The 27,691-nt window shown below is 39.5% G+C and overlaps 6 protein-coding genes across 11 annotated transcripts; 2 read left to right on the top strand and 4 right to left on the bottom strand.

The window, feature by feature from the left end:
- Nucleotides 1-6: 6 nt before the first annotated feature.
- On the top strand, nucleotides 7-3,753 carry chid1 (chitinase domain containing 1). Its single transcript, XM_082542518.1, has 12 exons — nucleotides 7-418; nucleotides 588-731; nucleotides 1,084-1,216; nucleotides 1,317-1,361; nucleotides 1,449-1,555; nucleotides 1,648-1,709; nucleotides 1,798-1,887; nucleotides 2,006-2,107; nucleotides 2,194-2,343; nucleotides 3,052-3,132; nucleotides 3,239-3,281; nucleotides 3,365-3,753. Exons 1-12 carry the CDS (start codon nucleotides 314-316, stop codon nucleotides 3,461-3,463), a joined length of 1,161 nt encoding a protein of 386 aa, XP_082398644.1. The 5' UTR covers nucleotides 7-313; the 3' UTR covers nucleotides 3,464-3,753.
- Nucleotides 3,689-6,486, bottom strand: gatd1 (glutamine amidotransferase class 1 domain containing 1). Its single transcript, XM_082542521.1, has 7 exons — nucleotides 6,341-6,486; nucleotides 6,123-6,199; nucleotides 4,980-5,085; nucleotides 4,779-4,886; nucleotides 4,585-4,676; nucleotides 4,389-4,482; nucleotides 3,689-4,285 (listed from the first exon to the last, which is right to left on the bottom strand). The coding sequence occupies exons 1-7, from the start codon at nucleotides 6,387-6,389 to the stop codon at nucleotides 4,170-4,172; spliced, it is 642 nt and encodes a 213-aa protein (XP_082398647.1). The 5' UTR covers nucleotides 6,390-6,486; the 3' UTR covers nucleotides 3,689-4,169.
- A 58-nt stretch (nucleotides 6,487-6,544) lies between these two features.
- Nucleotides 6,545-11,151, bottom strand: cd151 (CD151 molecule). Of its 2 annotated transcripts, XM_082542519.1 has the most exons (9): nucleotides 10,984-11,151; nucleotides 10,023-10,107; nucleotides 9,415-9,606; nucleotides 8,707-8,781; nucleotides 8,302-8,322; nucleotides 7,951-8,055; nucleotides 7,668-7,823; nucleotides 7,476-7,562; nucleotides 6,545-7,377 (listed from the first exon to the last, which is right to left on the bottom strand). In XM_082542519.1, exons 2-9 carry the CDS (start codon nucleotides 10,104-10,106, stop codon nucleotides 7,318-7,320), a joined length of 780 nt encoding a protein of 259 aa, XP_082398645.1. In that variant the 5' UTR covers nucleotide 10,107; nucleotides 10,984-11,151; the 3' UTR covers nucleotides 6,545-7,317. The 2 variants fall into 2 exon arrangements, with proteins under 2 accessions (XP_082398645.1, XP_082398646.1); XM_082542520.1 differs by lacking the exon at nucleotides 8,302-8,322.
- A 236-nt stretch (nucleotides 11,152-11,387) lies between these two features.
- Nucleotides 11,388-21,586, bottom strand: cracr2b (calcium release activated channel regulator 2B). 2 transcript variants are annotated; one of them, XM_082540425.1, is made up of 18 exons: nucleotides 21,483-21,586; nucleotides 19,533-19,789; nucleotides 19,122-19,233; nucleotides 18,876-19,023; nucleotides 18,275-18,421; nucleotides 18,088-18,178; nucleotides 17,907-18,002; nucleotides 17,641-17,828; nucleotides 15,905-15,976; nucleotides 15,138-15,192; nucleotides 13,983-14,062; nucleotides 13,767-13,887; nucleotides 13,413-13,539; nucleotides 13,205-13,286; nucleotides 13,018-13,132; nucleotides 12,270-12,377; nucleotides 12,104-12,180; nucleotides 11,388-11,599 (listed from the first exon to the last, which is right to left on the bottom strand). In XM_082540425.1, the coding sequence occupies exons 2-18, from the start codon at nucleotides 19,785-19,787 to the stop codon at nucleotides 11,515-11,517; spliced, it is 1,959 nt and encodes a 652-aa protein (XP_082396551.1). In that variant the 5' UTR covers nucleotides 19,788-19,789; nucleotides 21,483-21,586; the 3' UTR covers nucleotides 11,388-11,514. The 2 variants fall into 2 exon arrangements, with proteins under 2 accessions (XP_082396551.1, XP_082396552.1); XM_082540426.1 differs by having other exon boundaries at nucleotides 11,490-11,599; nucleotides 12,104-12,151.
- Nucleotides 21,587-21,825: 239 nt separating this feature from the next.
- tmem138 (transmembrane protein 138) lies at nucleotides 21,826-25,143 on the top strand. 4 transcript variants are annotated; one of them, XM_082540429.1, is made up of 5 exons: nucleotides 21,826-21,964; nucleotides 22,752-23,018; nucleotides 23,688-23,859; nucleotides 23,948-24,023; nucleotides 24,110-25,143. In XM_082540429.1, exons 2-5 carry the CDS (start codon nucleotides 22,891-22,893, stop codon nucleotides 24,220-24,222), a joined length of 489 nt encoding a protein of 162 aa, XP_082396555.1. In that variant the 5' UTR covers nucleotides 21,826-21,964; nucleotides 22,752-22,890; the 3' UTR covers nucleotides 24,223-25,143. The 4 variants fall into 4 exon arrangements, with proteins under 4 accessions (XP_082396555.1, XP_082396553.1, XP_082396554.1 ...); XM_082540427.1 differs by having other exon boundaries at nucleotides 22,497-23,018; XM_082540428.1 differs by lacking the exon at nucleotides 21,826-21,964 and adding an exon at nucleotides 21,984-22,243 and having other exon boundaries at nucleotides 22,497-23,018.
- A 113-nt stretch (nucleotides 25,144-25,256) lies between these two features.
- Nucleotides 25,257-27,404, bottom strand: tmem258 (transmembrane protein 258). The gene is made up of 4 exons (XM_082540431.1): nucleotides 27,296-27,404; nucleotides 26,886-26,995; nucleotides 25,522-25,650; nucleotides 25,257-25,424 (listed from the first exon to the last, which is right to left on the bottom strand). Exons 1-3 carry the CDS (start codon nucleotides 27,296-27,298, stop codon nucleotides 25,524-25,526), a joined length of 240 nt encoding a protein of 79 aa, XP_082396557.1. The 5' UTR covers nucleotides 27,299-27,404; the 3' UTR covers nucleotides 25,257-25,424; nucleotides 25,522-25,523.
- Nucleotides 27,405-27,691: the final 287 nt, after the last annotated feature.

Raw genomic sequence — 27,691 nt, 5'->3', positions numbered from 1 at the left:
CCCGGAAGTTTCCTGGCGAGGCTGACGCTTCAGAAGCACATTGAGATAAGTTGTCAGTCAAACAGACACCAACCGCCTGACATCAAAAGCTTTCAGTCTGTTTATGGTTATTTAGGGTAGTATGTTTTAGCAGGACGAGCCGGGCCGCTTTGGGTTACTGCTCTGCTTGATTTTAGGCCGCGGGAGGATATGGTGGTTTCTAATCTCACACATCCCAGTAAAGGAAGGAAACACTTGCACTGCAAATCTGCAGACCTCAGCTAGCCAATCTTATATTTAACTGCTCTGTGTTTTTTAAATTGGCTTTTTGGAAATGAGAGCCTCGTTGGTCTTCCTTCATATCGTCTCAAGCTGCTGGCTGGTCAGTGCCACACTTTCAAAAACCGATGCAAAGAAGTCGCACAAAGCTGAAGCTGAGGTGAGTAACTTCAGGTCTTAATCTTTAAACTGGTTCGAGCTGTTCTGTGCTGTCAGGTCAAACAGGTCTGAATGCGTTTGCCTAAAATGTCCTTGGTCTCCTGTCTCCGTCCTGTCGTGGTTATCTGTTACTGAAACGGGCTCTTTTCTCTTTGATCTCACTTGTTTAGACATCTCCAGCAGAATTATCTGTACTGGAGAGAAACCTTGTTGTGTCAGACCCGCACTGGAAAGACATAGCGAAGGAGGAAAAGAGATACTGTGCACACATCAAGAAAACGTTTCAAGGACCAGTGCTTGGATATGTGACACCCGTAAGTCTGAAATCCAGTCACAATTATATCTCCTTGTTCTCCTGCTGAATTTAAACGTTTGACAATAGTGTGTAAGTGATGGGACAGACCATAGCCATGTGGACTCCAGTGAGTAGATTTATCAGTTGATAGATAATGAATCATTAACTGGTTTGATAATCACATTCTAATTTCTTAATCTTTATTAGCTGTCACCAAAAAATCTATCCAATCCCCCCTCATCTATGACACTGGTAACACTTTAATTTAATATGCTTATGGTCATGTAAGAAAATTAAAAACCTGCCCTTTAGGGTTTCATATGTACGTTTTAGCACAGTCAAAGACACAACTTATTTTTCTCATCCTGTAGTGGAATTCCCACGGCTATGACGTTGCCAAGATGTTTGGGTCCAAGCTAACTTCGGTGTCACCGGTGTGGCTTCAGCTGCGCAGACGAGGACCTGAAACCTTTGACGTTATGGGACTCCACGATCACGATCCAGGCAGATGATCCACTTTTTTCCTTAACTTTATCACTGATTAAAGCCTCACCTTAAGTCACGGATGAACATGAGGTAAAAGAGTGTCTTTTGATCTTTTCAGGCTGGGTCAAAGCTGTACGCAAGTCTAACAAAAAAGTCAGGATTGGTGAGTGAATGCCAACTTTACTGCCCACAGGTACTCAAGTCTGATTGTGTGGATTCAGATTAGTTCATTTTCTTTTTTAACCATCAGTGCCTCGGCTCTTATTTGATGGCTGGTCCTACCAGGACTACATAGCAGTATTTGGAAGTGAGGATGAAATTGACGAGTTGGGAACTGAGCTGGTGGATGTTGCAAAAGTAAATAAGTAGTGTTTGTGTCTTTAATTCCAATAAAACCTTGTTTTTGGTTTATTCGGTGACTGATTAACGTAAAAACCGTGGTTTTGCAGACTGAAGGTTTCGATGGCTTCACCTTGGAGTTGTGGAGTCAGCTGGGAGGTAACAAAAGAAAGTGAGTGATTCTGTTGCAAGCCCCGATCACAAGTTTTGCTTTGTCTGAGGTTAATCAATAATCAAGCATTTCTGATCTACCCACACAGGGAACTGGTCCATTTGGTGAAACACATATGCGAGACTTTGAAAGCTAAAAGATTAGACTGCATTCTTGTTATTCCACCAGCAGTAACAAGGTGAATTCATTTATTTTGCATTCAGCAGCTATAAATGCTAAAAAAAAAACAAACAAACAACAACAACAAAAACAATCAGTGTGATTGGTTTAGATTTGTTTTTCCTGTGAATTATCAGCACAGGGCAGCCGGGTATGTTTGGCAGGGAGGAGTTTGAGCAGTTGGCCCCAGTCGTCGATGGATTCAGTCTCATGACATATGACTATTCCAGTGGTGCCAGGTGAGTACATGGCACAGGTGATGCAACAAGAGGATTCAAACTGGCGTTAATCCAGTTTTCTGAGTTGTGTGCTGTTGTTGTTATAGGCCGGGCCCTAGCTCTCCGCTGCCCTGGGTCAGAGACTGTGTCCTCCAGCTTGCACCAAACTCTCAGTGGAGGGAGAAGATTCTGCTTGGACTCAATCTGTACGGCCTTGATTTTGCAAGCCAGGGAACAGAGCCAGTCCTGGGAACAAGGTGAGCTGAAACTCTAGCTATTGCTGCAATACTTTAACCTCCTAAGACCCGAACTCTTCCACGGCATGCATTTTTAATTTCTCTTTGATATTTGGGCTGATCTGAAAAAGTCTTTTCCTGCTTTTTCACACATTTTCAGTCCAGTCCTGACCATTTCCATTACAGTTTTTTTGTTAAACCACTTAACCCTGATCTATAAATCACTCAGCATAAAAAAAGGTACCTAACTCGAAGGACGCACTAGTGTTGTGTCTGCACATAGTAGATGACTTGGCAAAGAACCAGTTTTGGAGTTTGACACAAAATCATATTTTTGCAATAAAAAGGTGATTCTCAAAGAGTAAACATAGCATACCTCGACAAGGTGTGCAGCATCCTTAAACATTTACTGCATAGCATTCAGACTGTGTTGACTTTCAAGCTCATTAGAATTGTAGAAACTCTGGTAATTCCACGTATGTTTGCATGGATTTAAAAAAAAAAAAAAAAAAAAAAAAAAAAAATTGGTTCCCTTTCTTTTAGCAAAATAAAAAGAATTACAGGGTGGCTCAGGACTTTTTCACAGTACTAAACGTAATTTTCTGACTGCAAGTAGCATGAGCTTTTTATTTATAGTAAAAAATGGCGATAAGTTGGAGTAAAGAGTCGATTGAGAACTTTGACATGGACTTGAAGCCTCTTACCGCACTCGTCTATGGTTTCCTGCAGGTACATCGAGATCTTGCGAGAACACAGGCCAAAGGTTCTCTGGGATGAATACTCTGCAGAGCATTACTTCACTTACAAGAGGTATTAATTTAATAAAACATCAGGGTTTAAACAATATTTCGAGGTTATTTAAATGTCCCGAGAGCTTTTCTTGATTAAATATCCTGTCCTTTGCCTTTTATTTTAGGAACAATGCAGTTAAGCATGTGGTGTACTACCCTTCACTGAAGGTAAAACTGTTCACTTCTGCAATTAAAAGAACAGGAGTATTAATCATCAATGAGTGATTAATATTATTTCAACTGTTTTACAGTCAATCGACCTGAGGATTTCTTTAGCTGCTGAACTGGGAACAGGAATTTCCTTGTGGGAATTGGGACAAGGACTGGATTATTTCTATGATCTGCTATAAGAGTTGGACTTGTTGGCGAACACTGTGAATCTCGGATTGACACAATATATCTATATTTTTTGTCATTGAAGTCAGTGCCGTTTTGTTTTTTTTCCTATCTCGACATCTGCAGTGAGCCACTGACGGGGTTTAATTAACGCTCAACTTGTTTGAGGGTCGTGAATGTATCGAGCTCTTGAATGACACGGCGGTTTATTTTTAGGCATCTGCAACCAACAAAAAAAGGTACTTCAGTGTATTTTATTTATTTTCTGTGATGATACGATTTAAAAAAAGAAAGAAAAAAAGTACAGATTAGTACATCTCTGCATTCAACAAAAGAAGCTGCATGATTATCAGTATGTATCCATTTTAATTAAGGGTTTATTTATATTTGGAGGCCTTCAGACATCTGCAGCATCGCTTCAGTCCAACGCCTAAAATCATCTGTGCTCTTAAAAAGATTCATCCATCAGCAACAATACATCTGCTCCTGATGCTTTATTTTTTATTATGTTTGAATCTACACAATCCTGTTGCTTTTACTCGGTTTATAATAACAGCATCAACAAATAACCAAGTGGTATGTTGCAGTTTTGCCAAACATCTCTTTCTGACCCAGCATTTTTCTGATACTTGTTCAAAATAAATGTTTAATTACATGAATATAAAAGTGGGACGACAAAGCTGTCGAATCGGAGCATTCCTCGTGTATTATTTCAGGTTTTTATTTGGCATTACAGAGCAGGATTAGATTATTTACAGCGAGCAAGGTTGATTGCATGTTCTGTCCAGTTATGAGGTGCCTGTCTACGACCACATGCATGGCATCTTCTTGACTTGCTGCAAAAAAAAAAAAAAAAAACCCCACAGAGACGAACATCAGACTGTTTTAGAAATAATTATTTGGTATTTGACTCTTCTGTTATTAGCAGGGTAAGCTCACCTGTGTACGATCCACCGCTGTCTTTCACGAAGTCTTCTACAATCAAGGGCAGGTTGGCAAAATCAGGTTCCCGCACCAGTTCAAACACTGAAGGCTATTAAGATCAACAAGTTGGTGTTACTAAATACAGCAAACATGTGATAGCTGAACAAATATATGGGTTATATTTCCCCTAGTGAGTTCACCAAACACTAACCCCTGTTAAGCTGTAGCCACTGAAAATCCACCTCTGTCCTTCAGTGGCACAACACAGTGCAGACACTCCCTGTCCCACTGCACACACCGGCTCTGCACAGAGGGGAAAAAAACCAAGCAAACCACATGTACATGTGTTCCTAAAAAAACAACAAGAAAAATACATACAGATGTTAAAACAAGCCCCAAGCTCACTTTGTTGAGAGATGAAGTGCGCGAGAATGCGGTGCAGAGAGCCGCTGTGTGCCAGGTCATTCAGCGCTCCAGGGCAGTGTGGGATGAGCAGTGCCTGGTATCGGGCACCTTAAAAGGGGTCATCGTGACACAAGTGAGCAGATAGTAGTTAAAGCAGCAGACATGAAAACGGCCGAATGGGCATGAAATAAATATTCTCACCATCTATGGATTCAAGTTTGGCTGGTGTTGCGTAGGGTTTCACACTGAAGTCCTGCACCCATCTAGCTGTGCTTTCATCAACCCCAACAAAGTCTATTGGCTTCCCCTGCAACCACAGAAACACTTCTGTACAGGGTAACATCACACACCCAGGGTAATGATCACAAAGTGGACAAGAACTATTTCCAAGAACTGGGTTGCATCTTAAAGCGCATGTCCGTGACCTTTCAGATGTAGTAGTAGGGTGAAAGCAGGGTATAAAAGACAACTTTTTTTTCGGGTGTGTAAGTCCATCTCTACAAACATGGATCTAATAATGTATCTTTGTTGCGATAATATTTAAATTCTTGAAACTGGTGGTTGATAAATATTTTAAACTCAGGGTTCTGATCATTTTACCTGCCCTACCAGGATGAGCTACCAGTAGGAGAAAAAAAATGGATTTTGCGATTGGCAATGTAGCTGCAATTTTATAACAAACTTGGATTTCAGGAAAAAACACTTTTTTTTTTTTTAGTAACACCCATATATTTGTATAAATGTGATGCTACTGTTGCACAGGGACAATGGGTGTCACAGTGAAACGAGGTACTTGTTTGTCCTGGAGTTTCTTTTTCTTCTTTCATTCATCACCCTTGATTATACCGCTGGTCTTTTTTTTTTTTTTTTAAATCCTACAAGATACATCACTTTCTAATTTTAGCAACACTCCACTGACTAGAAGCACCACTCTGTGGTCCTTTTGGTAACTATCTATTCTACATGCACCTATTTCAAAGTTATTTGAATGAACTTTAATTTCAGTACTCACCAGGATATAAAAACCGCATACAAGGAATCACCACAAAAGTTTAGTGATAAAGAGATTGCTGAATTTCCCCAAAATAAGGTACCCCCCCCCCCAAAGAAAATATCGTGGAATTTTTTTTCTTTACCACCATATTTAAAAACAAACGAAAAGAAAAAGTAAAAAAAAGAAAAGACGTGTTTATTTATTTATTTAAATTTCTCCTTTGATTTTTTTTTTTTTTTTTTTAATCTGCGCAGTTGTCATGGAGACTGTCTACGTAAGTACGGACTAACGCGCTTAGGTCACGACAGCTGTTCGTGTATCTGCTATTTGCTTGTCAGGTGGAGTCTTACCCCTGGTGTGGCTGTCTGTAGGTTAAAGACCGGACTACAAAGGCTGAAGGACTGATGGAAAGATTTCGCAGACACCCCTGAATAAACAAAATGTGTGAGATAAAACGCTTTAGAGAGCTCATGCTAGTTCTGCAGCTCTAAGTAAGTCAAAGCTAACGGACAAATTCATGAATGATTGAGAACAGCCGAGCTGTTCAAAGTAAAGCTAACGGGCTCACCTTGAGAAGAAGCACTCGCCACTATCAAACACGTTGGTTTCGCTGACATTTTAATAATATTTGCTTTAAATTATAAAGAAAAACCTTGAGGGTGAGACGATGCAAAAGAAATACGCGAGGAGGGTGTACAGTCAGCTGACAACAACATCCGCTTATAAGTTTCAAAATAAAAGTTCAGTCGGAGAAATTATCTGAGAATTTGGGTGGAAATTATAAGGAAGTATCTTTTATTTGCATCCAACAAAGAAAAATAGTTCTTTATATTAGTTTTTTTAAATACACATTTGTAATGACTATACATAAAAAAGCAATTAAAAAGACAAACAGAGAAGCGGCCACAACATGCTCATATTGCTCTGCTTTTTAAATATACACCACTCATTTTAAAGAGTTAAAAATCCTTTGTGACCTAAATTAAAGAATACATAAACACATGCAAAGCTGTTTTTGCGAGAACAAATGAGCAGTGCTGTCCAGCAGCATCGCAGTGTTTGAAGTAACTATGCAGCATCGTAGGACTGTGGGGAAAAAATACTTTTTTGGGGTGGTGGGGTTATAATAATTTGGAAAACATTTTAGAAGTTGTGTTAAATTTTGTGATGTTTAAAAAAACTACAGTGATCCCTACAAGGGTGTCACAGTGGTGTGGTGGTTAGCATTATCATAGCAAGAAGATTCTGGGTGCAAATCCAACCTGGGGCCTTTCTGTGTGGAGTTTGCATGTTCTCTGCAGGTACTCCAACTTCCACCGACAGTGTGCACAAGGTTGGGTTAATTGGTGATTCTAAATTCTGTTGGTGTGAATGGTTGTCTGTCCTCATGTATTAGCCCTGTGACAGATTGGTGACCTGTCCAATGGTGTACCCTCCCTCTCGCCATATGACTGCTAGGATAAGCTCCAGCACCCATCCCCACGGTCATGAATTGGACAATTGGAAGAAAATGAATAGATGGATGGGGAGGGGGGAAGTACAAAATTAGTATGGATCTTCTTTCAAATTCCGGTAAAGGCAGCATGTAAACATCATCCCCAGAAGCTGAAACAAAACAGACACAAAGACCTCATTATTTCCAGACTCCATTAAAATAGATGTTCATATTTATCTCCGTTTTGCTCAGCAGTGAAAGCTTTCACCTGTAGAAATGCAATCCCTATACCAACTGCACTGAGAATATATAACTGACTCAAGAGGAATTCCTCTAACTTCATGATGCAGCCTCCCTGAGAGCACAAGAACAGGGGAGAAAAAAAAGAATAAATAATAATATCTTGTTATCATGTGAAATTTAGCCACGCTGCGTCGATGGAGAGCTTTCTCGTTTTTACCTCCACTCTGTAGATGTTGGAGGGATGGTCCCTGCGGCCACAGAGTTCACCTGGAGTTTTACAGCAGCTATCGGGAACAAGACGCTCGTTCTCTGCTGCCTGGATCCACACACTGTCGCTCCAGTCTGAGAAGTTGTGGCTACCACAACACTTAAACTGAGAGGGAAAATAATGAGAAAATTGCAGTTAACACAGAATTTCATTATTAATCATGTCCAGTCTTACTGATGTTACTCATTTTTTATTCGAGCCTTTTTCTGAAACAAATTCTCCTTTTCCACACCTCCTGATGTAGTTTGTCCACAGCCTGTGTGATGCTCTCCTCTCCTGGCTGCTGGTATTTCTGCTGCATGGTCACTTTCAGGTTCTGTTTGAGCTCTTCATCCAGCTGTGAGACAGGAGAAGCTCTTTAGTACCTCCCATCAACAAAAATAGCTCCTGATCAAGTTTCCTCCTTCCCCCGTAACATTCCTGTCTACCTGAGCAATACCCACAGATAACTCAAAATATATGAGCACAGATTCTATGACCTCACTCCCTGATTCTAATGAAGACTCTTGCAAATAAAAATAACCTCAACCTGTCAGAACTAAAACAGACTGATATAAAGGAGAAACACACTGCAGTAGATTACCTGGTAGCAGAAAGGGAAACACTAGAGCAAGAAAAAAGGGGGAAGAAAGAGAGGCGTGAGAAGGATGGGGGAAAAATGGACAAATGAACATGCACAGAAAAGCATGTAAAACACACTTCACAAAGGAGTGCAGCAACTGAGTGGTTGTTAGATTTGACATTAAAATGATGCAAAGCTAGGAGAAATACTTGAAAGGAAAGTAGAATTAATAAAATACACATAATGCAAGCAGAAAGACAAAAAAAAAAGACATTTGTAATTTCTGGGGTGAAATTTAAATGATGAATAGATATAACCATAAAAAGTACTGGAAGCTGTGCAAGTTATAGCAAAATAAACTGTATGTCACTATTTACTTTTGTCTCTATATACAAACAGATACAAATAGAAAGTATGGCACCTCACCTCTTGGTAGTTAATGTATGCCAGAACACCAGCAATGATTTCCAGAAGGAAAATACAGAGCAACAAGATCAGATACTGTAGGCAGAGACATAACAAAAATGACTATGAATACAGTGAAATGCCATTATTTTGCACCATTTTGCAGGTATAATGTCACTGAACATATCTGTGCATGGCTACAAAATACAAACATCATACTCCAGAAAATAAGTGATTAAATGGTGGGAAAGGAAGGTGCTCATTATAAAGATTGCGGGGAGTATGACCATAGAGATATACCACTGAGTCTGAGTGATATCCTCACAGACCCTCTGTCTGTCTGTCTGTCTGTCTGTCTCACTCACACACACTCTTAAGTCCAAGCAGCAGCTTGTGATGCCCTTCATTCCTCTGGCATGAGCCACACTCTATATCTAAACTCTTAAAGACACACTGTGCATGACTTTATCTGTTATATCTGACAGGCATGCCTGGCATAATGAGCTGCACTGAGTGCAGGCAGACGAGACAGAAGGTCACCAAGGATTAGCTTTCAATACACAACCTGGACCAGGGGGTGAGAGTGTATAAACATGGACTTAAAAGTGCCATGGTTTCTCATGTGGACTAATGAAAAAAGGATTTCAGCTTCTGTGGAGTGAAGTGAAACGGGCAAGAAAAATCAGTTTTTCTGTAACAGGTAGTATTTTGTGGGCGTGGTCACCGTACCACAATCAAAAGACTCTTCATCTCGTTCAGCGTGGCACAGCAGCCGATTATCCCGGTCACTATCACGATGACTCCAGCAGCTATCAGGATGTACGCCGAAGTTGCATAGAAGCTGGAGCTCAGCAAACTGATGTAGTCGCTCTTTTCCACCAGAGTCCACACGCCCACCGCCAACACAGCCCCACCTGCCAGCTGACAGAACATACCGTTACCAGCTCAACTCAAACCAGATGCTCGTAGTGAGAATGCAGCACATAAGTTATAACTTTGCTCTTAAAATGTGATCACACTGGACAACGCCTCATTCTTTCAGTGTAAGCCCTGAGAGACTAGAACATCAGTCTATTCTTAAAGCCTAAAGGAAATTGCAGTTAATAAAGTAAAAATAAGTAAATAAAAAAGTTTGTATGTTTTTTTTCCATTTTTTTTTTAATGTGTCTGTGTACAAAGGAAGTCATCTTAATGTCTATGGCATTTTAAGCACTGCACAAATTTAATGTTGCAACTTTAAATCAATTACAACTGACTGAATTAAGATGACATCGTTCAAAAGTTGCTTTTGTAATCTAAAATTCAGTGAAAATCTTTGCACTTTTATATTAACCTACCCAGAAAAGAACATTGAAAAGAAAAAGAAGATACTTCAGACAAATCGTCCCGCAGGCGTGCTTTTTTTCACGTCGAACTTCCATTCTGTTAAAAAAGGGGAATTATTAATGTTAGCAGTGTTCAAGCTGATACAGTAAAGAAACAACCAAATATTCGATGGCACATCTCAGTCTCCCCCTAAAGGGATTACTACAAGATACTGAGAGCAAAACTGCAGGCTATACCCCCCCCACTGCAAGATTTACACAGATTTCTGTTCCTATCCTTTATAATGGAAAGCTGTATTAGTGTCATATGTGATGTAGTTATACATGCAGTTTATTTCTATATCAGTTTCCTCTTTCAGTTCCCTTTAGTCCTGCCTTTGCCGTGGGTTGCAGAACAATTGGGCTTTTTGTGACGGCTATTGTTGAGATTGTACCTTAGTCTTTGTGCAGTAGCTCGAGGTGCTATAAGAGTGCAATGGAAAAGAGCTCAGAGATGAAATCAAATATGTTGTGGGGAAAACATACTTAACGTCCTGTGTCACATATCATCCAGCAGACACACATCCGTCCCCCGTTTCAGTAACATAATCTGATCGTCTCATTCTTCAGTGATTTTGTGTTAGCTTTTCACTCTTTACTTCAGGCTCAAGTCAAATGTTGTTATTCTTGCCTAAACAGAACTTTCCTGGTGCTTCTATTTTGAGAGAAGTCATGACCCTGAGCATCATGGGAAATGTTTTTCTTTTCTGTTTTTTATATTTTAAACACAAATGAACATCTTTGTTTACAAACATATATAAAGAACAGTTAAAAAGATAACACGTATAAACCTGATTAAAATATACTTTTAAGACAATCTTAATGTGTAAGTACGACTGAAAACAATATCACCGTGGTCATATTCAGAGTTATTTTTAACTCATTATGTCATGGAAAAACTGCTCTGTTTTCACACAGACCAAAATACTCCTACCTGGTTTAGATGGTGGACCTCCCAAAGGATGTAGATTATCAGGGTAACGTCTTCTCAGAGTCTGCCGACCTCAGCGTCCAACTGTCTTTGAAGGTTGAGCGCAACAGTGTAAGTTCTCAGCTGACAGTCACACTCGAGCCTCCCACTCAAGGGTCTGAGCGTCTGTCCTCTTTTGGCACAACAGGCTGCTCGCCCCTCTGCAAGCTGTACTTGTCTGCCCCCAGCTGGTTTCCCATGCATACGAGCTCTACTTGCTTTAAAGCATGCAGCTTAAAGGTTTAACAGATTTTTTTAAAGACACATGACAAAAGAGCAGTCATCAAAAATAGATTTTATTAGACATTTCTGAAAGATGCATAAACCCAAAGGAAAACATTATTCTATTCAGTAAACTTGTTCACAGAAAAATGCCTGATGTGACGTCACGACGTGGTGATCTGCTGTTGGTGTGGGATACAACGTGGCTCCACTGAACCAAAGAAGAACACCTGGAGGCAGTTTCAGTCTTTTCAAAAGCCTGTCCTCAACTGTTCATGCACAGCAACTTCTTTTAGGCATGGTTTCAGTCAGTAGAAGTGCATCTTCACACTGGCGTTCATGCTGAGTTACCAACATCCTAAAATGTACAGAAACCGCAACATATGAGAAGAAAAATCTGTGATCTTACTGTAATATCAGAGGAAGTTCATCCAGCTACCAGTTTATTAGGTAATTAATAGATTAACAGTAGTGGAATCTATTATGGAATCTGAGATAGAATATATGTATATATATGTATGCTGAATTGCTTGCTACTTTGATCCCTTTGTCGATTCGTCAGATAAAACAACTACCATGGCAATTTTAAAAATGTTACCAAAGCCTCCCTCTGAAGATTTGCGTGCATAAAACAAACAAAACAAAACAAAACAAAACAAAAGACAACATTTACACTCAGCACCTCCCTCTTCTCATTTATTATTAGCCTTTGATAGGATGTTTAATAGGGATTACATTTAAAAGTCACAAATGGGCAAAGCTACAACAGAAAAGTACAGAAGGATTATCTGTAATATTATATAAATGCTCCAGAGGATTTTCATAATGTGATTCTGTAAATCACAAATATGTGATGCCATACCCTGCCAGGTGATTCATTAGTTCCTCCACGTTCAATCCATTCCTGGCACTGCACTCATAAAACAAAGCTTGATGTTGCTGTATAACCAAAAAAATAGACTTTTCTTTTTATACATTTGTGGCTTTCCAATTTTAGAAATTTGGGTGAATAGTCTAATGCGCCTCACCTCTGCCAGTTTTTGACCCTCTTCTGTTCTCACTTCTCTACACTGATTGTCAGCCAAGTCCAGCTTGTTCCCCAGCAGCATTAGTACAGCACCTTCACACATCTTCTCCTGAGACAAACATACAGCGGGTTTATAGTACACGCTATACATAAAGGAGATACACCAAAGAGGTCACCCCAATAATATATATAAAAACTGAGCAGCTCCTTCAGTGGGAGACTGCAGCACCCACGGTGTGGGACGGAGAGATTTCGCAGGTCTTTCCTCCCCACTGCTGTCAGACTCCACAACAAAGACTTTTGCAGCTGATCAAACCCTCACACGTGCAATAAGACTGCTATATGTGCAATTCTAAATGCTATATGTGCAATTCTTATACAATTCTTCTTCTGACGAAGTTGTACTTTTGTATTTTCTTACTCAGTTGTATATAGCATTTGTATTTCTATTTTATTCTATTGTATACATTATTCTATTCTATTTTATTGTATTGTATATAGTATTTTATTTTATTTTATTGCATTCCAGTGTTTTTCTAATTTCTGCTACATAACTTTGCACTTTTGCTGTAACAAAACAAATTTCCCACCTGTGGGACTAATAAAGGTCATCTTATATAAAAAAGGAATCAAAGTTAGGACTGAGATTCGTGCATCGCCATTACGTCAGTAACTTTCACGTATATTCAAATAAAGATCCACTGTTTTGCATGCTTTTACATCAAACCATGGTAGTGCCGCCTACTCACCCTGATGGAGTCCATCCATCCTCTCACTGCAGTGAAGGAGGCGGAGTGCGTTACATCATACATGGCAAGGATGCCGTCGGCCTTTCGGTAGTACTGCTCGGTGATGCTGCGAAACCTAAAAAACAGATTCGATGTAAAACATTCTGCACCTCGGATGATTTTGTGTGCTTGTGTAAACATGTCTGACCTCTCCTGCCCTGCAGTGTCCCACAGCTGCAGGATGATGGTGGTGGAGTCCACAGTTATAGTCTTCATCTTAAAATCTATACCTATGAACAACAAAGCCTTATGACTTCATGCTCGACTTCAATACATATATCAAACATTTACTTCAACATACACACAGTAGTTTTCTATACACTGATGAGCACGTACATCGCTGTGAAAAGACTTACCAATGGTAGTGCTGACTTTACTGTCGGAGCGCCCTGTGCAATAATACTGGATGAAGGAGCTCTTACCCACCCCCGAGTTACCCAGAAACACAACCTTGAACACTTGCTGAGTACTGACAGCTTTGCTCTAGAATTCAGATAAAAGAATCAAAGGTGACATTTTGATCAATCTAATATTTGAAAAGTTTAATTTTTATTTTTTTTTGAGTGACCAGTGGTTGTTTAAGCCCTAAACCAAAAGCCTCAAAACATAATTTCCATCATTACTGCTCAGTTTTGTTGCTGCATCTGCGCTATTCAATAATTATTTCTCAGATATATTATGTGTATTTGTAGATTTTACATTTTCCCTACCTGAGTTTGGGTCTGTTCAACATTTTCACCCCTGACTCTACCTGACGGTTGGTGTTTCTTGGATGATATTGTCACCTCTGTCTTTTTGTCCTGCTCCAACTCATCAGCAGAGCATGGCTGTCTTCAGAATCAATAAATACACAAAATTAGTGGCTGCCTATATCCATCTGCTACATCACTGCAAAAATGACAAACAGATGCACTATTTATACAAACCTTTTCATTGGCTTGTCCTCCAGTAAGTAGTTACCTATAACTGACCCTCTCTTCTGCAAAGCCTGTGTGACATTTGGAGTCTACAAGGTTTTTGTAGAAAGTGAGGCAGAAGAAATATGTAGCATTAAGATTTCATACTCGTCCACAGATTTATAAAGTATTAAAGATTTATGGATGTAGCATGGTGCATATCCAAGGTAAATGCGCTTTGAACCGAACCGCTCAGTGCGATGTCTGGTGAAAACCAAACACAGGATATCAGCACAAAAGCCTCATGTGGTGGTGGAGGGTTTATGATTTGGGTGTTTTGTAGCCACAGACTTGGACATATTGGCTTCATTCAAAACGACTACTTCAAGTTATTGTGCTGAACTCTACAAACTACTGAATTATGTCTATGGTGTACTTGATTTTATCACAGGACTGCACTCATGAGTGTGTGATCTCTGTAGTAATTCCACTTGCTTCCACTGGTAAACTATTTACAGTGTACATTTAAAATGCAGGAATGCAGTCCAACTATGATTATTCATTTATTTTTAACTGTGCACTCGTGTTTGTAGATTTAAAAAAATACAATAGGTAAATAAAGAAAGAGGCAGTCTTTGCGTCAAGGTTGATTTTTTTTTTTTTAAATAAATACTCATGAGATTATTTGCACATTTTATACAAAAATGCTTCATGTTTGTTTTGTGAAACAACAAGGATGAGCTGAACCTGCTGAAAGTTGCTCAATTAGATTATCAGTCATGAAAAGTCTGAGAAAAAGTTTTATTAGATTGAAAAAAAAAATACTTAGTTCACCTGAATTTGTACAGTGAAATGTGACCAATAAACATAAATATAAATAGAACATTTTCTTTTCCTTCAAGTTGACACAGGACAGAATAAACGTCTAGTCAACAAAATCCTTCAGTTCACTGAGCACATCCACAGAAAAACAACATTGCAAAAGGCTGTGTCAGCAACATTAATTAATAACCAAAAAAATAACAGCTGCCCATATAAATAATAACAGATGATGTAAAACATGAATCTATTCCAAGTTTTAGCTTAGGGTGGATCAACCTGCTGTGTCCACAGCATACAAACATCTTCACTAGGTAGGTAATATGTTAAGGGCAGAGGAGGAAGGACAGCATGTCTGTGACTAACCCTCTTCTGAGACTGTTGGGCGTCTTTCTCATCTCGCAGCCTTTTGTTCATATCCCTGACACACACACACACACACACACACACACACACACACACACACACACACAAAAGAAATCTATTTAGAGACATCCTCACATGGTGAGACCCGTGTCTCAAATGGTGAATTAAATTTTAAAAAAGAAAAAAAAAAAAAAAAAAAAGACCACGGGTAAGTTTGAATAGTGCATTTTCCTTGGGAAGCTTCCTAACTGAGAAATGTGAAAAGGAAATATCTGCACGGCATCCGCAGTAGGAGCTGTTTGAACTCTCCAAAAAATAAGGAAAGGCGCTTTGATGCTTCCTTTATTACAGGATACCCCGGACCAATCTTATTAAAGGAGACAAGATGGTGCTGTCCCAAAATCATTTCATGCCATAACCTACTGATATGTTTTGAATTTTTAAAAACAGCTTGTTAAATGCACAGGAAAGGAAACTGACATTTGATAGAGTGGGTTTCGCTTTACATTAGCAGTGTCTATTGCTGTATTGCCAATGTGCTTTCTGCTACAGGTCTCATTCAATGAAGTGATATTTTTCACTGACTGTTCTCATTTCTATGACCTGCATAAAACAACAAGGTGAGATGAAGATATGAGTTTTGTAGTTTATCTTATGGCGGTGTTAAGGAGTCTAGTGTAAGTGTGGCGGGATTTTTGGACTATTCAAACATACCTGTAGTCTGTGAACTTGGCATTAACTGAAACAGCAGACAGTTTTAGACTTACCTCAATATCTCCAGTTGTCTCAAAAGACTCTCTTTCTCTTTCTTCATGTTCCTTGACACCTTCATCACGTTTCTAAGTGAAGCAAACAAAAGATTTGAAATCTTTACTTGATCCAGATGTCTTAGCTAATTACTGACCTATTTCTAATCTTTTATTTAAAGAAATCTTGAAGGAGTTGTTGTAAAATGGCCAACTGATCATTTGCAAGTAGAGTTCAGCCTTCTCACCATAGCACAGAAACAGCACTAGTGAAGGTTACAAATGATGTTCCAGTGGCCTCTGACAGCAGACTCATCTCTATCCTTGTCCTGTTAGACCTCATTGCAGCATTTGATACCGCTAACCACAACATTTTACTAGAGATTAGAACACACTGCTCATCTTAAAGGGCCTTTAATACATATGGTACCTGGTAGAGATATATGTGAGATGCACTGGTTTAAATCATAGATAATCATGAAAATGGGGAATCTTTTTAAAACATGGAAGTTAGTCATGGAGCTCCACAGGGCTCTGAGTGGGAACCAATAGTTTTTAATATTATGCATGCTTCCCTTAGACAATATTGTTAAAAAAACACTGCATACATTTTCATAGTTATGAAGATGATACCCAGCATTATTTATCCATGAAGCCAGATGATAAAAATCTACTACTATCTAAAATGGGTTGATCTGATATCCTCGTGTTGGTGTTGTTCCCAGATCATCATACTAAATGTTGTTCCAGGATCAACATTGCAAGTGACCAATCAGAATGTTGTGACGTCATACTTTTGCGACTTCGGGAAAAACCGGCGTAAAACAAAAAACTGTACTAAAGCTGCGTGAAACCGCCTCTGTCCGCCGATCAACGGAGCCTGACCCTAACCCTAACCGTAACCCTTTAATAAACAGTAAGCAGAATTGATATTGTCCTTGCAACATTGGAATTTCATAAATGCACGAATGGCTTGGCGCGCAAAAGAATAACGTCACAACAATGTGATTGGTCACTTGCAATGTTGAACCGGGAACAACATTTTCATGATGGTCTGGGAACACCACCAACACGAGGATATCAGATCATCCTCTAAAATACGTCCTTCAGCGAGCACATTAAACAAATGTTTTCTTTAATTGCTGCTTTCATTCATTTGCACAGTGCCTCTAAAATCAGAAGCGTTCCTGTCTCAGAGTGATTCTGAAAAAAATAGCTTCTACATTTATTACTTGTAGGCTAGAGTATTCTAATTCACTGTCATCAGGTTGTCTTAAAAGCTTCCTGATAAGCCTTCAGTTGATCCAGAACACTGCAACAAGAGTACAAACCAGGACTAGAAACAAAGAGCACATGTTTCTCCCATATCAGCTTCTCTTCATCACCCGCCTGTTAAATTCAGAATAGAATTTATAATCCTTCTCTTCACACTCAAACTCTTGACTGACTCAGATGTCTGCCCCTACCTGAGCCTGGTTCAGTCAGAGGTTTCTTCCTGTTAAAAGCGAGTTTTCCTTCCTTTTGTTGCAAAGTGCTTGCTTATAGAAGGTTGTGTGATTGTTGGGGTTTCTTTCTAATATTATCTCCCTTACAATATGCAGGGCATGGGGTCTGTCATTGTGAATTGGTGCCAAATAAATTAAAGTAAATGAAATTAAAATTTTAAAAAAAAATGTTTCAGCCATACCACATGCAGACAATGTTTTTAATGACTTCAAAGCTGGTGCTAAGGCATCATCTGGACCTTGGTTAATCACCTCTGTCTGGCCAGTTGTTCTTGCGCATTGCTGATCTGCGCCAAGTTGAGCTGAGCCAACGCAGCCTGCAACTGTTCTTTGTTGCGCTCCACCTGCTCCTGTAACTGCATGTTGAGGTCCTGAAGCTGCTGGTTCTGCTCTTTGATGTTTACTTGCTCGTGGCTCAGCTGGCGCATTCGGGTCTCAAGCTGAGAACAAAGACAGATCCTGTTCGCATTAAAATATAACGCCCTTCATAATGGCATGAGTACAGTTCGGATGCCTACCTCCGTCTGTTTTTTCAGTGTATTCTCCAACTCCTGTTCCCGCATCCTCAGCTCCTCCTCAAGTATTTTCCCTTTCTCCTTCTGTTTAATACTGTCCTTGATTTCACAATAAATTCATTAAATGCTAATTTGAGGTACACCTGCTAAAAGGAACAACAGTGCAACTACCACATATCTATACCTGAGCAAGGAGCTTCTCTCTCTCCTCTCTGATTTGACTTTCCATTTCCTCATATATAGACCGAACAACCTGATCATGTTCGCTCTCCCGTCTAATGCAGAAAAAAACAACAACACAAAATCTCAGCATAATCCAAACACTCACAGTTAAACTACTTAAAATGAATGTACTGGAAGGAAGGTGTGACCTGCGTAAGGCTTGTTCCAGACTGTCTCTCTCTTTCATGGTGTCTTGTAAATGGGACACTGCATGGACCAAGATGCCCTCTAGGACGCTCAGCATCTCTGGTCGGTCTCTCTGGAGCTCACACCACAGAGTACACAGCTCCTGTTGACTGACACACAGCACAATACACAACTGTTAATGTGACCGAAAAACAAAACTAACTGTGACTGCACGACATCACTTGTTTACATGAAAAGAGAAAGTGCTGAGTTTAAATGCTGAACTGCATAAATACATTTACATATTGAAGAAGTCCTTGAAGATTCCTTTAAATAAACAGTCCTTTGAAACATTACCATCTCCTAATGCACATTACATTAAACCTTGAAGTAGCAGAAGACCACGCCTGGTGTCAATTTTTCAGTCAAAAATAAAACTCAATCGCAGGAGATGATGCATTTAAACCATTTTGTGAGAACAGTATGAACATAGTGTATATGCTAACATTTGAGGATGAAGGTGACGTTACTGTACACAGCTGCTGCAGTGAAACTGAATGGGGAGATCTTGGTGGACAGTTTAAAGGGAAGCTAATGGTAAAGATTTTAGGGCAGAGTACTCACTCTTTGAAAAGTTTGTCAGTGCCAAGTTCCATTAGTATGTTTACAAATCTAACAGCACTGGGGTCCTGAGAAAAGTCCGCCTCGTCCAGTTCTTCTTCTGCTTCATCATGATCCAGGTCTGTCACCTCCTCCAGCTCCACCTGCTCACCTACACCACAGAAAATAGAACCGAGGAATAACATAATGTGCTTATTTAATCATCCGCTTTTAAAACTGTTCTAAAATGACTGAGTGCAGCGTGCTCACCGAGCCCAGTGTTGAACTCCACAGGAGTGAGGTAACCATTGCCCTCTCTGTCCAGACTGTCAAAGACTGTTTCTAGCTGTTCAGGGGTCAGTGGCAACTCCCACTGTAACCTCTAAAAGCACAATAATATTAGTAATAACAAGAAAAACTTTAATCAAATATCAATTTGATAATCAGACTTTCGAAAGTGCTGTGAGAAACAGTCAAAAATAATCAGAAGGACAAGGTCATGAAAGCTGAGAATAAGTTAAAATAAAGTTAAAAAGTAAGAAAGAGAACACAAGAAGAAAAGGAGGATCATGAAAATACAAAACATTAGTGCATAGAAAACTGAGCAAGTAGAGGAGATGACAAAGTTCAAGACTCTGCAGTCAGTCTAAACGTTGCTCCTCTACCACATTAGCTGCTCACCTGCATGTCCTGCTTTGTGATGAACCCTTTTCCCTCTTTGTCACAGAGCAGAAACAGCTGTTTGGCCTTGCTCATGGTCTTTGCCAGTGGGCTCAGTGGAACTGGCTCCCTGCTGCGGGGTGAAGCTAGCGGACTACGCCCGTGGCCTGATCTGGGGCTCCCAGGAGGCAGAGTCCGCGCTCTGGGGCTCAGTTGCACTGCCTCGCCACTGCCTTCACCCACCAGCACCTCATCATCGTCCAGCCACTTAGACATTGCTGCACAGAGACAGATGGGTGTGGGTTTGAATGTGTCTATCATTAAGTACAGGCTATGTAAACATGCTTATCTTCTAGTATATCACATGATAGAGAACACACGATCGTAATAATATTTCAGCTATGCTAAATTTATTCATCCAGGAATAACGCTGCTTGTCCGGCACAGTTTTAGAATTACATTTGCTTACATTTTTGGGTCTAGTTTTTAGTATTGCAAGATAGTGCAAGAAACAGGACCTTGACCCTCCCTTGTCAAACAAGAGGTGCAGAAAAAACTAGCTATTGACTCTACACATCATGTGAGCTCCTGTGACCGGCTGTCTGATCAGTCGTGTCTATGCTACATTTTAGGACATTTTTTAGGAATGCAGTGCGACAAACTTTGATAAAGAAAATGGTTTTCATAGAACACATTTTGTTCTATAAACATTTTCATAGATAATTTTGAATCCCCTGAAAGGCTTGACAAGAACTCCTCATTCAGATGAGCCAGTTGTCCTCACTGTTTATATAGATTAAAAAAATCTAACCTATGAATGAGCACCAGGATGCGTGGAAGGTAAAAAAACAGGATGGTGTCATGTGAAAAGAATTAGTGTCCTCGAATGGGAGGGAGGATAGCTACGGGAGAGGAGATGCAAATTAAACATTTGCAGTTGTTTGCATTGTCAGAACAACCACAATTGCAAACAAATTTTACTTGCAGGAATTGTTGGGGGAAAAACAGCCTCCATGACAACATGACTGTTCATATAAAACAGTGATTTATAAGGGTTACCAGCGTCACACATGATCATTCTTCAAGTAAGATGACATTGCTATTACTCAGGATAGCCATTTCAGTGTAAACACAACTAAACATACTACTAAACTGATCCAGAAGTAAGAACTACTTTCTTTCTGGACATCCTTACGCTACATTGAATTAAAAAAAGGTCTGCCTCAGTGGTTGATAAAATATTGCCTTTCTTTCCATGGCGTGCTATCTATGAAGGCATAAAATCCAAAACACTGATTATCGCAGTAAATTATCGTACTGATTATCTATGAAGCCTTCAAAACTTGGGTGTAATAAGGGATATACTGCAATTTCAGATAAGAGACCTGTGTAAACACTGTATGCTGAGGATTTTGTATGACACCTCAGATTCCCAATAAGCCAAAGGTCATATCAAAACTTTTAAGCACTTAAAAACACTTCTTAGTAAGCTCTAAGTTTGGTGCAAATGTAGGAAGCCCCGGGGAGTGAGACAACATGCTGTAGGGTACAAAAATAACTGAGGCAAACTTAAGAGTCAAGCATTAGATCACATCCTGTCTGACTGTGTGAATGTATTTAGAACATATGTTGAACATGTGCTGAGTTCCTCTTCATTAAATGCGACAGTTTGTAAAATGCAGTTCAGCGTTGATGGCTGTAATTTAGCAAGATCACTCACAATTAATTAAAGTGAGTAAATATGCCCCGTTTTAGAGCAAAGTGTCAAGCACGGGAAACTAAAACCAGCGAAAGGAGACGTGTGCATTTATTATTAACGGGGGAGAGAACCTGCACTACAAAACAACAGGTTGTCAACTTGACACAACACAGAGAAGGTGGCGATTAGCGCGACGAATAGCATTTCTAAATGACTCGCTTTACTGCGCTGTTTGACAACTCTAGGAAGTTGAAGAAACTTTCACAACTTACCTGCGGTGTGCTGAACTCAGGTCTCCAGTCATTACCTTTGATCACCTCGGAGGCATTCAAAGACTTACTCACGCCGCTGGGTGGCAGTGACGACCTCGCGTGACAGGGAGATTACCGTAATATATGCCGCAGCACGGCGGATTTGAGACACTCGGAAATTTCTACTAAGTTGTTACGCTTATTCGTTCAGTTTTTAGAAAGCAACCATCCAAGTTTCCACGATACACATTAATGCCCTGCCAAATTGGTGAAAATTAATTACTTTGGGAATTTTGTATTTTTGCTTAATTCTCGGAAAAAAACGTACTACCGTTATTACGGTAACAAGAAGCGTTACCATGGAATTAGCGGAAATACATCTGCTAATGCCGAAAATCAGAAGTAGATGCTTGAATAGCGGCGTTTGCGAATAAAAAGAGAGGTTTTTGTGATTTATTAGTGCTTTCTGCCTCACGCAGACTTGGTTTCATCATTTTTGTCTCGTAAGTATATGTCAGTTAAATTATGTTTGTGAAGCCTGCTTGCGTAACAATGAGCAGCAATGTTGTGTTAGCGTAGCAAACGTGTCTGGGGGGAGTTCATCGCCAGACGGGTGATTTGTTGTGGAAAAGATAAGCCTATAGTTCCTCTATTATCCGTCTTTTGGATTAACTCCAGACTGGACTAAAAGGGCAGCCGTAAGATGTAGATTAGATAGATGAAAAGAAAACAAGAACGAGTACTTCGAAAACAGCGACTAAACAAGAGGTGTTTCAGTCTGAGTAAGTTTACTTGGGTCAGATCTATAATCCTAGTAGTGACCTTTCCATGCCCGCCTGTGTAACAACACGAGCACGTTGACCTTACGTGATTAGGTTCAATGCTTATTTGGCTCGACTGAGACAGAAATTTCATCAACCCCTCGTTCACAGTGGAGATGGCTAGCGGGCTAAGATATGAGTTGGACGAGGTGGGCATTTTCATCGCTTTTAAAATGTCTTTGTTGTTTCAGTTGCTTCTCTTCTTTCCTCTCAGGTAGTGCAGCATATCTGGAGATTTCCCACATCTGAGATGTCAGCATGCTGCTTTTGGCAGGATTGAATACATTTCATCAGATATCTTGGACAGGCAGCACTCATCGCAGAAATATTTTTTTCATCTAGGACAACTAACATGTTCAGTGACAGCGGAGCAAACCGGATTGGAGAATATAATATGTACAATTTAACGTAAAAGCGACCAGTGCTTACTGCAAATGGATTATTGTGGCTCATTAATGTCTTGCTCCAGATAAGTCGTTTATTGCTGAAGTATGTAGGAGGGTAGAGTTGACCAAAGACGTCGGTTTCACCACCAAATACCAAGAAAAAAGGAGACTTTGAAGAGAATACACCGTGGAGCTGTGGGGTTGCACCACCAGCCCTTGAAGATGCTTCAGACCGGCAACTTCTCACTGGTGCTGCTGATCCAGCTGACACTGTTGGCCTATGACCTCTTTGTCAACTCTTTCAGTGAACTTCTGAGAGGAGCAGCTGTCATCCAACTTGTGCTTTTCATGTGAGTCACAGAGCTCTGTGCTGATGAGATTGAATTATTTTATAACCGATTAACAAACACATGCACAATTTCTCATTTTTTTTTTTTACTACATACAGAGTTAGAGATATTTGATGTCATCTTTCATTATATGAATTGAGATCTCTAGAATTTGATAGATGTTCTAACAATGTGCATTTTTTTTGTGTTTATGTCACTTGCTTTTCTTGTTTTTAGTGCATTATAATGAATGTTACTGCTAAATTTAATAGGTTAATAAGTACTAAAATGTGATGGTTACATTAAATATTTAACATTTTCAGATGCAAGTTAAGCCCTTGTTTATTAATCATCTAATTCTTCTCATCTAATGCCATAGACGACTTAAAGCCCAGGCTTATGCTGATTTAATACTAAAAAATCTATTAATAATAATAAAATAATACTTTTATTCCTGAAAGGTTACTCTTTGTACCATTTATGTGTCATTTATTAAGTGGTTGGTTTCTGTTACATAGCCAGTTTTCCTGACATCAAACATTTTGCACTCATTAGAAGAATTCTTGGCTGTTACACGGACAGCGTCTCACTTTAATGTCTGACATGCAATCTAGTTTTTGTCGGTATGATATCAATAAAAAAGAAAGCCGTACTTAAAAAAATTAACTATTAAAAAAACTGTGTTTGCAGCATCCAGGACATTGCCATCTTGTTCAACGTGATCATCATCCTCCTGATGATGTTCAACACGTACGTGTTCCAGGTCGGCCTGGTGTCGCTGCTTCTGGAGAGGTTCAGGGCCCTGCTGGTATTCTCTACTCTTTACCTGACCCTTAGCATCTGCTTCCACTGCTTGGTGCTGGTATGCTTTCAAACTGTTGTTTGCAAATTAGAAGTCATATATGAAGATCCATCTTCTGAGACTTTTCTTTTGTTTTCCTTTTTGCCAGAACCTAAGATGGCTTAATTCAAACAGTTTTGTTTGGACAGATGGTCTCCAAGCTCTTTTTGTTTTTCAGAGAACAGGTAATTGGCGAATTAATTTCAGAGATACATCTCCCACCCCAGCTATTCTGTTGTCACTGACTAACTGTGCTTCTTTCTGTTAACAGCGGCTGTGTTTTATTACTACTTATACAAACGTACAGCAGAGTACATGGGAGACCCGAGGCTGTACGAGGACTCTCTGTGGCTGCGTGATGCCTTCGCCAGAGCTCGTCAGTGAAGCAGAGACACTTTTTAAGAAACTGTGGAAAAACATATCACTGGGCATCACTAGCTAATCCTTCCTTTGGATAATTTTTTTTTAACCCATTTTTATATTTGGAAATCCTTTCACTATTAACCATATCTAACAAAGCAACACTGACATGTGTGTGTGTGTATATAAATATATACACATATATATATATTTTACACACAAATGGAACTTAATAACTCATAACAGGGATGAAGCAAAGTGTCAACTGCTGTTTGTTTACTGGCTCTTTGTAGCCAAGAAGCTGTGGGTTAAATGGTTTACAGTGGCAGGTAAGCCAAGTGTGGCTTGTGAGTATCGTATTAATAAGGATGAGTCAGTTAATCTATGTGGCCTTGTAAATCAGTTTGGGTTGCAGACAAGACTGCAACACACTGAGAGAATGTTTTGAAAATGACCAGGTGTAAATGCAGATTTTGCCTCGTAGAACAAGTTCTTTTTTTTTTTTAACTGTTTCAATGGGTAGCTTTTAGAAGAGCATATGCTCATAGTTTTGTTGGAAAGCAGGTTTCCCCTGCAGTGAAAGATCAGGTGGTCTCTTTTGCCTTATGTAAGATTAGTATGTGCTGTTTACACTATTGTTATTTTAATAATTCAATTTTCACATGAACTCACTTTTCTTTATTTGGAGATCTTTGAATTGTGTCTCCGCTGCTTTTATTAAATAAGCCATCTCTAATTCCAGTGTAATCCTTTCATCTCGGGGGTATTCAGTATTATCCAGGAGACAAGGTGAAACAGACTGCTCTATTTTTAACACAAAGATTAATCAGGGATTGAGGGTTTTAGGCGCCACTACTGAAACACACCGCGAATAGCCCCGTGTGTGTCAAAATAACCTTGGATTTCTTAAAGAAGTGACAGGTTACATTCCACCTCAGGTCTGGGCAGATCCCAACACATCAACACTTTATATAACCATAAAATCTGTTTCATTATGGGATGTGTTGATTATTGTAAACACTGAAGCTGTCAGGATGAACAAAGAAACACACCAAAGGTTGTACAAATCCCCTTTACTTGTGAAACAAAATCCAGAGTCCATGTGATCCCAAAATATTGTCAGTGCAGTCCAATTAATCCAAAGTCCAGTTCATGTTGTGTGTGATGTCCTTTGTTACACTGGAATGTGTCTTTCATTTCTTTTTCTTTTTTTTAAAGTCAGTCACCTGAAACGGCAGAAAACAATGAGTGTTGATGGTTTCAGCAACTCTAAATTAAAACTACTGCATTTAAAAAAAAAATAAGGACAGAGTTTGAATGTACCTTCATACATATATCCCAACCCAGAGTAGTAGGAACAGCACACCAAACCCCATGAAAAGTGATGCCACGAGGGAGATCAGCAGCTCTTTGTAGACGTCCCGTGTGTATTTTGTTGATGTCACCTCATAGCTGATGAAAAGCTAAGGCCAACTCAAAGATTAGAGTCTTTGTTCTATTTTAAGCCTAATCTCTTATGCAGCACTGCTGAATATAGTTATGCAACCGGTTTATTATACATGATGTACTGCCTTCATTATTTAAAAAAAAAAAATTGTGACAGCTCAATCTAAAATTAAGATTTTTAAAATAAACAGATTGGATACCACTGCTTAATTGGCATGAACTAGATGTTTATCTAACATCAAAAACTACTTCTTTAACAACCACTTATTGCAAAAATCCTTAACTCATAAAGTCAACATTAAAGTTTGATTTATACAGTATTTTTCAAAAAATAGCTGAATAAATAAAAATATTCTTATGGCGTAAAATGCTTAAAAAGTGAACATATAAACAGGGTGTGGTCTGAGTGTTTAGTTTCTGTATCCATCTGTTGTGTGAGTGGAGCTAAAAACAGATATTGGACATTGTTCTGCTACCTGTGGTGTGGTGCACAGGGTGGTTGGCATACATTAATTATCTAATTCCACTCACCAGAGCCTCAGTCATTTACATAATCTCTATATCATCTGATAAAGAAATCTAAACAGACTAATGAAATGAAATCAACTTGCAAAACAAACAAATGGGTAATGCCATGAGACGCACAATAACATGTTAATCGTCCTTGCATAACATGGCTTGATTCACATCCTGCAATACTTAATTTTAGACATATTCCCTACCCCAGTTTGGGAGACAACCTCTTTATTTAAAAAAAATTAAAAAAAAAATAAAAATCAGGCTTGCAGCTTTCTTTTCATAAAGCTGGTAGTTTTGCTAGATTGTTTGACTGTGTAACTGCTCATTATTTACGCTGATATAGGCTCAGAATACTGAGCTGTTTCTACCCCACTACTCTGTGTTGATAACATTCATCTTTCCCAAAGTCTGTCCTCTATGCTCTCCTCTTTTGTCTTCCTTCCCCTCAGGCAGTCGACAGCTGTCCCTCCCTAAACCTAGTTCTGCTAACGTTTCTTCCTGTAAAAAAATGGGTTCTTCCACCCCAGTGTCTCCAAGTACTGGCTCACAGGCAATCATCTGATTATTGGGGTTTACTGTCCAATGGCATCGACTATGAAAACAAGTTCCAGTATGAAGTTTTGTTTTCTTTAATTACTGCACTTAGTGACGACTTTGGCCAGCTCTGATGCAAGTTAACTTACAGTAAATCGACTGCAACATTCAAAAATTAAAAAGGATACACGAAGAACCAGGCGGTGAAGAACATGCCGATAGCCAGCAGCACCACAGTGAGGTGGGGGAACACAGCCGGGTTCACCGGGCTGGTGTATCTGGTCATGGCCTCGAGTTCCTACAGCCACAGAAGAAAAACAAAACAAAACAGAAACAAGCCGGCACAAGGGTTAAAAAAAAAAGTTGTTGCTCTAATTCACACTCCAGCCATAATACAGAGACTCTTCAAAGGAGTGCTGCAAATGAGCTAGTATCTCATTTAGCTAACACATCGGCTAACGTCAATGATTTTCACTGATAACAAGGTTTCATATAAAACTCATTTTTTACTGGTTCATTGCAGAATCACATTCAAAGATAAAACGTCTATATTTAAGAGTCAAAGTAAATTAAATAATATTAAAGCGACAGTTGCTACCATTTTGTAATGAAGCGGAGCTCCTGCTGCTGCACAGATGAAAAGGCCACGTACTGACTAACACTTCCTGGTATCCTGACGCACAGATGACGTTTAAGGAAGGGGACATTCTCCCTGCTCATTTTAGCCTTTCAGGCGCTTATTTCTTTGAGTGTGTCTTTCTCCTGGACTGTCGATTTTCAGGTCTACATGTCCACTCTACATGTGCCGAAACTGTCATATTCCGCTATGCTAATCATTTGCTGGATTTTGCTGTGTTGATTGCCAGCTACCTACCTGCTACCTACCAGGCAAATTTCAGGGTTAATTGTTGTGGTAAAGACTGTTCATAAACCGTCGACTGCCATCTAACGGGCTGAATGAACAGCTTTTTTTTTTTTTTTTTTTTTTTTTTAG

The sequence above is a fragment of the Aulonocara stuartgranti genome (assembly GCF_965226115.1).
Source record: "Aulonocara stuartgranti genome assembly, chromosome: 7".
Taxonomy (NCBI): domain Eukaryota; kingdom Metazoa; phylum Chordata; class Actinopteri; order Cichliformes; family Cichlidae; genus Aulonocara; species Aulonocara stuartgranti.
The sequence above is the reverse complement of the archived record's forward strand: the minus strand, read 5'-3'. Positions and strand labels throughout refer to the sequence as shown.